A 12,875-nucleotide genomic window follows, 5' to 3' on the forward strand; every position below is an offset into this window, starting at 1 on the left:
GTCTGCGGCGCACATTATATGTGTTCCATCATCAACTTACATGAATTATTTATCTTAAGTTATCTTCGAATCAAATGTAGCCCAGAAGAGATTATGTATGTGTGTGTGTATGTGTGTGTGTGTTTTCTTTCTCCCTACTGCTGTTCATTAAGGGATAACTGAGTCCCCGAGTCCTGGATGATCCTTCTGAAGTGCAGAAGAATGATTCTCCTTCATCATTTGCCACCAATTTCAGTGATTGAAGCTTTCAATCAGAGAGGTGTTGCTGAATTGTAAACAGAGACCAAAGCCTTGTCTACTTTCTGCGGGTATTACACAGGTTGTTTTTTTACAATAACTTGTTGATCACCTTGTGTGGCAAAATTTGGATGTTCCAGTAGTAAAATAACTACAGTATAGGATGCATTAAAGCTGGAGTAGGCAGGTTATTTTTTTAAAACGGTCACTATATCATGACAGTAGAGCATGAATAAAAGCAAAAATAATGTTCCTCCGTGTCCTCCGGTGCTCCTAATGGCATCTGCAAGATTTCACAGACCGGAGGAAAACAACCAGTCAGAGCCGAGCTGGAGCCTGGCAGTCTTTGAGCAGCTGTCAATCACTCGCAAACTCCGATCAAACGGTCAAACTAGACAGCGCTGATCAAATATGAACCAATATTCTGTTACTGTAATGCCTATTTCTCTCATAAAATGTCTTCAGAATCATCTTGTAGTGTACTGTTTAGCTGTAAAATGAGAAAGTTTGTGACCCAGCCTCCATGTTGAGATCAAGTTGAGGTAATACCAAGCACCGTCCACCAGCCGGAGCAAACGTTCTCATTTTACAGCTAAACAGTACACTACAAGACGTTCCTGAAAACATTTGAGGTGAGAAATAGGCATTACAGTAACAGAATAGTTAAGGTAACTGAGTAATAATATATTATCATCAATGGATCATGTTTTGTGAAGATGTTTTAAGTAATATAAATTAAACTGTAATAGAAAGTCATGGCAGCAGTAGAAACACCAAATGAAAATGAAATTTTCCCCTTTTTTCCCTTCTTTTGTTTAGTTTGGTCTGTTTTTGTTTTACTGTTATTTAATTAAGATTTTTTGTCAATCGAACTGCAAGTGAATCGTGTAAATTTCCACGGAGAGAACAAGGTGACTTCAGTAGCTGACTGCTCTGGGTGCAGGGTGACAGCAGGTCTACATGAGACAGTGTGAGGTTGAGAGGAACACAGGCGGAAACGGTGAACAAACAGGGAATGAAAGAAGGATGCTACAATCCAACCCCAAAAGGTGAAGGTTGTTATTTTTGTTGTGCTTTGATTTTTTGTCAGACCTACCATGCATGCATTTAGACCCAGGAGTCAACAGGCTGGGGCTTAACATCACAAGCGTCCACCAGACTGACCGCAGGCCTGTTACTCCTGATATAGTGTTTCCTATTTGTGTCATTCTGTGGCCACAGGAGGACGGGGTTACAAAAACAAGAAAAACACAGCAAAACAAAAAGAGGTCAATGCATTTCACAAATACACACACACACACACACACACACACACACGCATTCAGGATCAGAGAAGCCAGTGTTAGTCCCCTGCCTTCAGGATAGCTTGGAAAGAAGTCAGAGTGATTTCAAAACAGCGAACCAAAACATGCAAATGAAAGAGGGAGAGAGAGCAGTTTCAACAGCCAAGTTGCATTCAAAGCGGGCGGAACACCTCCAGGAAGTACAGTACAGACGGCAAGACTTAAAAAGACAGCTTTTCAGTACCGCTAGAAGGCCTGTACACCGAGACAAACACCATTGTTTGCTGGGATTACTCCCGTCTGTGGCTTCTCAGCTGGTTAAAGTTTCCAGCAGTAGAACTTCAGCTCAAACTGGTTTAGTAGTTAACCTAAATATGATGTACAGTAGGTGTCCACTGTCAACCAAAGTGAATTGTTGAAGCGTGAGGTCAGTGTTGAGTACTGAAGCTGCCAATAGCTGCTATTTTTGTGCTTCAAATCTGCACTTGTTTTGACTCCATTTGAATTTTTTACTCAGCATTAGCAGCTCCACTGACATGATGTCAATGCAGAAAAATCAGTTAAAGTAAAACATCAACACAACACTGAAAAAAATCTGTGGAGTGTTCTTGTCATACATTAGACCGGCAATACGCCATCCAGAGTAGGCTTGCGTGACCACGCCCCCTTTTGGGGGAAAACTCATAGACGGTTAACAGCGTAAAGAGAAGAAGTTGAAACATGTCTCCAAACTTCCACTTTAAATATGTAATAGTAAAAATGCTATGCTGAAGAGTTGCTCAATAAATCTAACAATAAATTACAAAAACGCTGATCTCCGATTTGTTCCCCTGCCGTGTCCTAAAAACGATCTAATAGAGGGTCTTTATGGCTCCAAGCTATAGACCAGACCAGCATGGCGTCATCATCGAGACTGTGCTCCCTTTTGGGGGGAAAGAAACTCGCCGTCACAGGAGAGAAAATGATGAAAAGCTGTTGTGTAGCGGGTTAACCGAGGCTTTCACACTGAGATTTGAGGCTCATATGATACGTTAATATTCACTGTCAGTGTGGTAAATGGTTAAATGATGCTTGTGACAGTGACTAGCATGGCTAGCTAACGTTAGGTTGAGTGGGAGGCTGCTGTAGTAATACAGTCACACATTAACGTTATAGCAGCATCAGACTGTCGTCTCCAACTAAATCTCAGCCTACAGATCAAACAGTTGGCTATTAGCAGCCTAACGTGGCTTAGCCTAACGTGATTCAATCAGATATGTAGAGATGTCTGGATAAACAATATCCGGCCACTGTGTTGGACAGGGGAAGACTGAAGGGACATGACGGCGATCAACCTTCATTTATTAAGGTATCACGAACGCTCAGGTTATAATAATTATTAGACATGTTTAAAAAACACATATTTGTATAACAAGAGATGAATGCATACAAACTTATCAGAATTACAATCCAAACATAGCCTACGTCAAATTGTATTGAAGTCTATGGGATCTTCGGTTTGTTTTGTGGCCTTGACTTTTTGTGAAGTACCCGTGGCACGGCTTCAATCAGACTCATCTCGAATTTTCTGTATATGAGTTTAAATCAAAGTTGTTACACTCCTATTTTAATATCATAAACTATACCCGATTTCTAATAAAGCATGAATAACTACCAGATAAAAAGCCAAACCCCACAGATTATTTACTGGACTATTAACTCTGCTTCAGACATAATTTCCACTCAGACAATGCCTCGGAAAGCTTTTTAAGAGTTAGTTTTAACCTGCGTGGAGGATCAGATATATGATCAAACACCTACAAAGACTTACATTAAACTGGCTTTAATGGACTCTTTATTGCATCCATTTTACGATCCCACAGGGAAAATCCTTTTCATCTAGCACTAAAGTAGATCAAAAATAAACTACAAAAAGTACTTGAGAGTCGTCCGCCACATGTCAGACATCCTCTGAGGCCATTATCCTGTGACTCCTCTTTGAGGCCGGACGGCCAATCAGCTCGACAAGAAACAAACTTTGGCTGCAGTGTGATGCGGCTGTATAATCAGCAGACGACCACTTGATAATGCGGCCGTCTGTTCATTGCCGAAGCAAGGGGTCGTCCCCGCGAGGAGCGCTTGTTGGCGGTTCTTTTAATCAGTCTCAGATTAATTACTTTGCAGACGCCAAAAGCTTACACTCAATTAACTGGCGGCTCTCAGATCTGAGGCTGTCCGCGGCGCTGAGCTGTGGCGGGCGACATCAACAGAGAGCGACAACTTCCAGCCTCTTTAAAGAATCGATAGGATTAAGAGCCTTTAATGAGGACCACCACAGAAAATATGAGGAGAGAGGGAAAGAAAGGGACACAGAGGGAGAGGACATTTCAATGAGACATCATCATTTCATCCTCTGTCCTCCCCCCTGCCCCGGGAGTAGAAGAGCTCTGTCTGTACCTTTAACGGCTCCCGTTCTGTCTGGTCCACTGAGCCGTCCACTGTCTTGTATTTGCAGTCTTTGTCCCTCTGGTCAATGGTGGAGTAGCCATCTAATGAGGTCAGAGAACAACGGGTCAGTTAATTCCTCTCAGTCCTCGCTGACAGATCATTTATAGTGTTGGTGTAACCTGTGCGGGGTGACGGACTGAGAGCTTTTCTCAGCACCGGAACACTTACGAGAGTGCCTGAAAGTTGTTGGACACAGACAAGTAGACTAGACAGCACATTATTAGCTTGTGCTTGTCCAAACTTTCTGGCACTAGTGTTATTTACCACAACACAAGTGTTTAAAATAGAACTGTCAATCGATTAATCACACACTTTATCTGTTCAAAATGTACCTTAAAGGGAGATTTGTCAAGTATTTAATACTCGTATCAACATGGGAGGGCGCAAATATGCTTATTATGCAAATATATGTATATATTTATTATTGGAAATCAATTAACAACACAAAACAATGACAAATATTGTCCAGAAACCCTCACAGGTACTGCATTTAGCATAAAAAATATGCTCAAATCATAACATGGTAAACTGCAGCCCATAAGGCAACAACAGCTGTCAGTGTGTCAGTGTGCTGACACCGCTCAGCGTGACATGCATACATTCAGATCATGGGGTTATTGATTCATTAATTCATTCACATTTTTACACAGATAACTTACTTATTAACTCACCTACCATACACATAAACATGTAGCTATTTTCTGCATTTCCAATTTTACCCCCGTTTAATATTTCATCCACAACTATCAGAAAACTACGACACGTCATCATAAATTCTACTGAACAGCTCTGAATGTTGTAAAAGAGCTACATCACATTCTCTCCTGAGAGTCCTTCTCCTTGTTCAAAGTTTCATACTGTTCAAAATTTCAAGCCCGTCAATTCTGAGAGGAACCAGGTAGTAGTGGGAGCAGATTCACCTGTTACTGCACAGGGGTGACAGGAGTCTAGAGAAGGGGAGGTTATACAAAGGATGGGTGCGTTCTGTTCACATCCGTTTTGTCTAACAAGGTAATAACAAGGCAAAAGTTAGCTTGGCTCACATACCCACACTCACTGCTTGACCCCTGTTAAAGTAGGGCCAAAGGTTTCGCCCTTTTGGAACTAATGGAACGAGTTCTACTCCGGAAACGAAATTGACATCGAAAAAAATTAGTTTTTGGCCAAAATGTTAAAAACTCCCATGTTGTAACCCCCAAAAGGCACAACTAGGCCAACCATCATACCAAATATGAAGTTCCTAAGTTAAATAGTTTCCGAGTTCTGCTCCGGAAACGAAAGTGTGACATGCGAACGGATGGATGGAAGGACAGACACACGGAGCGCTATATAATACCCCCGACTACGTTGTCGCGGTGGTATAATAATCTAATTTAAATTCAGATTATGAAGTATTTTTTTCCACATACAAGTCCGATTTTGTAGTAGGAGTATTTTTAATCCTACATAAAATTTCAGCACAATTCCCAGGGGGGATTCTTAGAGGCTTGATAAATATGGTCCCAGAGGCTTGTAGGAAAACCAACATGATGTACCCTGAAAGAGTGTCTTTGGTTGAGAGGGTGGAAAAAAACAACCAAGTACCTCTAAAAAGTGACTTCTTCACGGCAAAAACTCTTATTCTATCTATCAATCAACCTCCAAGAGTCACACAATTCTTAAGAGGCGAGAAAAGAAAGACAAAGTTGATCAGAGTTGCAGCTCTGCCCTACGAGATATTAAGAGTGTTTTTATTGAAGTGGGAGAACCACCCACATCTTTCGGGGTTGAGTGTCTAATGAAGGCCCAGCTTTGTACAAACATCTTATCAAGAGAGGGGTCCTTGCACACAGCATCAAAGAGTGTCACGTCTGAAATCGTCACAGCGAGATCAGAGCGTTTCAGTGGTTTCAATTTTCAGATTAAAAATATCATCTTGGCAACGGTTAAAGAACTAGTGGAAGAGCTGTCGAATGGAGCGCACTGTTGGACACTGGAGGAGGATTAGAGGACAGCTAGCTCTCCTCTGGCTGAGGACGATCATGCAGTCTGGCTCTTACCTGGACCCAGCTCGTCCATAGGTATCATATCACCACTGCCACATTTCCTGGTGCCTGAAAAGCATTCATATGCCATTTGTACACACAAACTGAGTCATTGAGCCAAAACGCTGCTGCTTTTCAGGGTAATGATTCTCGGCCAGTGATTGAATAATGCAAACTGAGAGTGGGCGCGTTTCATGTGCATGTATGGATGCAAAGGAGAAAAAAAGAGGGGGGAGGGGGCGGGGGGCACAAGGCCAAAAATCCGGACATTAAACTGCTGCGACGCTATTGACTCCTCTCTGTCAAAGAGATGTTTGTTGTTGGGCCAATGTTCTGCACAAGTCCCCCACCCTCCCCCACATATACTGCTGCTGTTATAGAAAACCTCTAACCCAGTTTGCTGATTGTGGATACAGCTATTCACACTTACATAAGGGGGAGGAAATTTCCATTATCTTCCGACCCTATTACGTCAATTTAAAACCCACGACAAAAATACAAAAATAGTTGAGCATCTAAAACAAGCACAGTTCTTTATACTCCGTTTGGAACTAACTTTTTGAGGGTTGAAGGGTTTTGGTTCAACAGCAGCAGTTAGCTGCTCAAAGCTCCAGCTCACATCTCATGTGCTTTATCTTTGACCCCTGTGAATGGGATCACTGCAACACACCACGGCTTCACCACGCAGAGGATGAGAGTAGTAATGTGACAAGCACAGCGCTTCAATATAGCCATGAGGAAAAAAAAGAGACATGTCCTCAGCAAAGTGGACACACACAGTCACACTGTTGTCAAGTTACTGTTAGTATTTTGTTTAAACCTGCTTTGAGAACTACACGGGTGGGATACTCCATGTCAGGACTAGGGATGTAAGAAAATATCGATACACGAGTATTGTGATATTATGTTTTGTGATACTGTATCGATTCTCCAAAACACGACTTTTAATTAATCTCTTTAAAATTCGACGGACTGCCGGCGGACCCGGCCGCTATTCTGTCTTTCGGGGGTTGTAGCGGGCTCAGTTTTAAAGCTAGAGGCTACTGGCATCAGTAGAAACTAGAAAACCTAAATTATCCATTGGTACCAACCATGTCATACTGGCATGTCGCGAAGGAGGCTAAATAAAGTTGTATTTCTTAAAGTGAAAATAATTGAGGTTAGAGGTTAAGGGACCCCTTTGAAAAGGGTCATGCCAGTTTTTCCTCGCCCAAATTTAGCACAAGTTTGGAGCGTTATTTAGCCTCCTACCCAATGTCCCAATGAGCTAGTATGACATGGTTGGTACCAACGGATTCCTTAAGTTTTCTAGTTTCATAAGATATCCGTATCTTCACTCTAGCTCTAAAGCCCGGTACAACCTCCAGGAGCTTGATTGCTTAATGCGTTAAAGAAATTAGTGCCGTTAAAACAAATTTGCGTTATCGCGTTATCTTTGACAGCCCTAAAATATATACATACATTTGTATAAAGCAAGCATATTTGCCCACTTTCATGTTGATAAGAGGATTAAATACTTAACAAATCTCTCTTTAAGGTACATTTTGAACAGGAAAAATGTGTCTTTAATTTACGATTAATTGCGATTAACTACGGACAATCGTGAGTTTAATTTGCTCTCTTCTCACTTTGCATTGCAAGTGCTGCCCAGCGATCTCCCTCAGTTATCTTTTTTTATTTCTCCACCGCTCAGTGTGAATTGCATACAATTAATCACGCGTAACTATGGACAGTCATGCGATTAATCGCGATTAAACATTTGAATCGATTGACAGCCCTAGGAACCGATGGGCTCGGGAAAGGGAAGTCGCAAAGTATTGATAGACGGACTAAACCAGTTTTGGTTTTGGCCTTTTCTTAGGATTTAGTGACATGTAATTGTAATTTTGCTGAAGAACCCTGAGATCTTCTCTGCTTCATCCCACCCACTTGGTCCTCTAAACAGGTGAAAACAGCAACAATCACAAACACACACACACACACTGTAACTGACCTTGGTTCTTCTCCATCAGGGGTAGGGTGGTGTCGTCGTAGCCTGGCTTGCCATTCTTGGTTGCTTTCGGGGTGGCTGTAGCTGTGGGCTGAGAGAAGACGAAAAAGGCAGGTTTACGCATAATATATCTTTAATACCTTGGTTCATACATATGATGTATTTAAACATTTAATGCCAGCCATATACCAAACGACTTTTCAAGCAATTTCACTGTCGCAGACATATTTTCAGAATAAAATCACAAGAGTTTTGCTAGAGTTGCGGCGCGCTCCTGTCATTTTCATCGTTTTAGATTTTCTCGTCTTGACGTTCCGATAAAATCAAATGTGTTTAATGTTATCGTAAACTCAACGACGCGCACATTGTCAACAACCAATAGAAGAGCTCCTACCAGCACCAAACAGGAAGCAGCAAACAGGGTACAAAGTAAACATGGAGAAACTGGTGGAGTTGTGGAGTTAACAAGAGTGCCTCTTTGACATGTCCTCCCATTTGTACCACGATAGAGCGGTGAGTATGCTATATGCTATAGCTAGCTAGCTAACCACAAGTTAATAGCAAACATTCCAGTAGCTAACATTAGCTCGCAAGTAGCCCCATTCGGGACAGTGGGTGCCTTTGAAATTCCACCAGGAGCAGGATGTGACATCATCTCAAAAGGAATCTAGTTGTAGTCTTGTAAATAGTGACCCTGCAAGATCATGGATGTATTAAGAGAACTGGATACAGTGTTGGAGGCGGGGCCCTGTTTGTTCCTATGAAAGTTGCTCAGTGGCGCGTGATGCCAAAATGGCTCGACTTCCGAGTGGAAAAGTACACAGATCTTTCAGCGATCTTCCGCATCCATTGGGCCCATAGAGCAGGCGCAGTAGCGTCCGCTTGGTCACGTGGCTCGGTCACGGGTCTCATTCACATGAACGAAGGAAGGTAATAACTCTGGATTTGGCTATTAGTGCATTTTACAACTTTTAAGACCTAATGATTTAATTGAGGGCTATTCAAGTGTTCATACTGGGAAGTTGATTTACCAAAAAAAAAAAGATCTGCTGTGTTACAGACGACTCTTTCCCAATGTAAGTCTGTGGGAAAAAGTCTTTTGGGGCCCAATGGCATCACGTGACGGACACGGAAGTTGTAGTACCGCCGTTTGGCCACCACGAACATTGGCATCAATGACCGGCGCTCTTCCTGTGGGCTTGTGCAAGATCCCCAGTCTTTGCGAAATCTTATAGTCTGTGACTAAAAACGTTGTGACTTTAGAGACATTGTCTTTAGATGTAAGAGGTTGTCAGACTTTAGTTTTTTTAAAGTTTTTTCAAAGTCTCCTAGTTTATGGTAGGCATTAGTCACAGCTTCGTACCTGGAAGTGGCTTTTGTTCCAGCCGTCCTTGGTCAAAGCGTTCCTCAGCTCCTTATAACTCCAGACCGTCTGCAGCACGTGGGACGCCGCCTTGGTTTCGCGAGCTGATTGGCTGAGGAGGTGGGGGGGCACAAGGAGGTGGAAATAAATGAAGAAATAATACAGCAATTAAAGTCACAAACCCCGTCTAACCCCCAAACAGTGGCGGCTCGGTGTGCTAGCACGCAAATCAATCTCTTTATTCAAAGACGTGGCGTCTCCTGGGTGGCTCCAGGGTCTAGTTTTTAATTCATAGCCAGATGAGTGCACATTTCCTTTCATTAGCTACCTCTGAGCCACCGGTATTAATTACATGCGGGTGGGGGCCTCACTTCAAAGACAGCTAATCTCATGTGTGTGTGAGAGGAAATGCAGCTATTTGGTCTGTGAGTGAACTCTGTATATTAATGCTAGTTAGAGTGACGCTCTGTATGATCAATACTTCACCGCACAAGGACGAGCCTTTGAAAAGTGCTCTTGATCTTAAATTAAAAGTGGGGTGCAGAGTAGACGCACTTAAGTTTGGAATGGTTTAACACCGTGGTTATATAAGACACCTCTTGAAAATATCGGCCTTAATATCTGTCAGTTACCGGGTCGTCGTGGAGAGCCGGGGCATTAGAGGAACGACAGCTCTATTACTATAAGCAGCATCCTCAGAGGCTATAACCCCCCCTATAACAATGCCCTCCACTTCTGAAGGCCTGTTAATGTTGATGTGTGGTGGGCGGCGGTGTGTGTGTGTGGGCTGAGACTTGTTAGACTATAGTGTTGTGGTAGACAAGCACGGGCCATTAGAGACACATTTCATTACCCTCCATGAATACTAATATAAAAGATCAGGATGCAAATTACATTCAAGGTCACGCTATAATTATTACATGTATAATGTCTTCATGGTATGTATCCACACTTCTGGGATGGTTTACATGAATATAAATGTATAGTTAGTGTTTGGTTCACTGTCTGCAATACAATTTGTTTGACCTGTAATATATAAGACTGATGATAAAAGCACACAAGGAAACAGCTTACTCCACACAGTGAGTGTTTGATAAACTCAGCATTCTTTGGGCAGCTTATTTTGTGATTAAAAAGGCAAACAGTTCTGCCAGTGTTAAGTGTATAATTGTGCATATGCTACTATGCACCTATGTGTAAAAGTAGCCTAAGGTTGCAGCGGCCTCAGTTTTAAAGCCAGAGTGAAGATACTTCATGAAACAAGAAAACCTAATGAATCCATCGGTACCAACCATGTCATTCTAGCTTGTCGCCAAGGAGGTTAAATATCGCTCTAAATTTTGGCGAGGAAGAACTGGCATGGCCATTTTCAAAGGAGTCCCTTGACCTCTGACCTCAAGATATGTGAGTGAAAATGGGTTCTATGGGTACCCACGAGTCTCCCCTTTACAGACATGCCCACTTTATGATAATCACATGCAGTTTGGGGCAAGTCATAGTCAAGTCAGCACACTGACACACTGACAGCTGTTGTTGCCTGTTGGGCTGCAGTTTGCCATGTTATGATTTGAGCATATTGTTTTATGCTAAATGCAGTACCTGTGAGGGTTTATGGACAATAATTGTCATTGTTTTGTGTTGTTAATTGATTTCCAATAATAAATATGTACATACATTTGTATAAAGCAGCATATTTGCCCACTCCCATGTTGATAAGAGTATTAAATACTTGACAAATCTCCCTTTAAGGTACATTTTGAGCAGATAAAAAATGTGTGATTAATTAGCGATTAATTATGAACAATCATGCGATTAATCTCGATTAAATATTTTAATAGATTGACAGCTCTAGTTACAATTTACTGGACACAGTGAGTGTTTGGTAAACGAAACATTCTTTAAGCAGCTTATTTTGTGATAAAAAGGCAATCAGTTCTGCCGGTGTTGAGTGTATTGATTAAATATTGAATTTAAAATGTTGATTAGCTGGGCATACTGCAGGGCAATAATGAATGCACATCTCTCAGTAATTAATACCTATCAAGTATTCAGCCAGTATAAACAGTATCTTATATTTCTAAATGTTTCAACAGAAATCTAGGGGAGTCAGTTTGAATGGACCTGCTGCAGCTGATAAAATGAATAATAATATTGTTATCTATAATTACAGGTGATATGCAACCACAGACTTATGTTGACATTGTATACACAGAGCTAATTGTAGAATATTGTGAGGAGTGGACTAATTACCAGGCAGCAGAGCCAAAGCTTATTGTTATTTTTTTCTTTTCTTTTATATTTTGATCTACACTAACTATTAGCTAATGTCGGAGTGAATTGCATGTAGCCCCCATCACTGAGTAAGTCTCTCTCAGTTTACATGTATGTGTTTAGCAGGACAAAAGCGAGCACATGCATGCGTCGATATGAGTAAAGCAGATCTGTGGAGAGACCATTCACCGGACCTTTTCAGGGGCCCAACCATTTCTGTGAGCGACCCCGCTCACCATCCACAAGTTAATCGAGGATTATCCTGGATGGTGTCGTTCTCTCGGATGGATACGAAAATAAAAATAAAAAATGGGTCGCCAAATATACTTGGGCGGCCGTTTAATATATAGGTCAAATTGGGAAACACTGTGTTATGCGTCTAATAGCTTTACATTTATATCTTATTTCTGTTTTACAAAACAAATGTTTTTGTTGGGCTGTGTACTGTAGGTACTGAAGCATTCTTCTCATTGGATAGGTCGTTGTATAGCAGCTAAAAAGAAGGTGTGATGAAGGTTGTTTCATAAAATTGAATGATTGAATTTGTGCTCATTCAAAGACAGTGTAATTAAATGCTGAATGACTTTAAAACAGCTCAGTTAAAACAGCTCAGTTAAAACATCGGTGTCGGCATTAGCAATCGGCCAAATTGTTATTTTAAACATTGGTGTCGGCCCAGAATTTCACAATCGGTGCATCCCTAGTGACGTATTGTATATACTAAGTCTCACCTGGTCCTGTTGATGGCGACCAGCTTCTCAATGGCCTGAGCCTGGGCGAGGGAGCGGGCGTTTTCAGAGCTGTCAGTGACAATCTCGTGGATGGTGTTGAGGATGGCGACCACAGTGTCCTCCTCCAGGTTTTTGGCCGGCCGCTGCTGACCGCTGGGCAGGTTGCTCACCAAGTCCCGCATGGCGTAACTTCCTATAAGGCCAAGTGTTTTTTCAAGGTTAAGCAGGTTAACAGTGCTGGTAGTGAAATGTGATCAAATTCAATTAAAACAAGAAGCTAATAATATCAGGTATATTATTGAAAACAGTCTTTTAGGTCTTTGATTCATCTCTGTGAACATGACTGTAAGAGTTCAGACTTGAAAATGATTTGATTGTGTAGTATAAATACTAGATAGCCACTTGATTTGACTGACTCAGACTGATATACTCATATTAGCTTTGGCTGAACGTTGAAGTGTATTTTTGCACAAAACGAGGACTGTAGAT

General features: G+C 41.7%; 1 protein-coding gene across 16 annotated transcripts in view; it reads right to left on the reverse strand.

Annotated features, from left to right (window-relative positions):
- The window catches only part of arvcfb (ARVCF delta catenin family member b), a 302,038-nt gene that overhangs the window by 5,200 nt on the left and 283,963 nt on the right, over window positions 1-12,875 (reverse strand). For 12 of the 16 annotated variants that reach the window (XM_037778804.1, XM_037778802.1, XM_037778805.1 and 9 more), the window contains 6 exons: window positions 12,387-12,579; window positions 9,385-9,496; window positions 8,025-8,112; window positions 6,047-6,100; window positions 3,957-4,048; window positions 1,334-1,446 (listed from right to left, as the gene is read on the reverse strand). In XM_037778804.1, coding sequence (XP_037634732.1) covers window positions 1,345-1,446; window positions 3,957-4,048; window positions 6,047-6,100; window positions 8,025-8,112; window positions 9,385-9,496; window positions 12,387-12,579 — 641 coding nt within the window. In that variant the 3' untranslated portion in view covers window positions 1,334-1,344. The remainder of the gene's footprint in view (window positions 1-1,333; window positions 1,447-3,956; window positions 4,049-6,046; window positions 6,101-8,024; window positions 8,113-9,384; window positions 9,497-12,386; window positions 12,580-12,875) is intronic. The other 4 variants (XM_037778811.1, XM_037778812.1, XM_037778813.1 and 1 more) reach the window with 3 other exon arrangements.

The sequence above is a fragment of the Sebastes umbrosus genome, chromosome 8 (genome assembly GCF_015220745.1).
Source record: "Sebastes umbrosus isolate fSebUmb1 chromosome 8, fSebUmb1.pri, whole genome shotgun sequence".
NCBI classification, from domain to species: Eukaryota; Metazoa; Chordata; class Actinopteri; order Perciformes; family Sebastidae; genus Sebastes; species Sebastes umbrosus.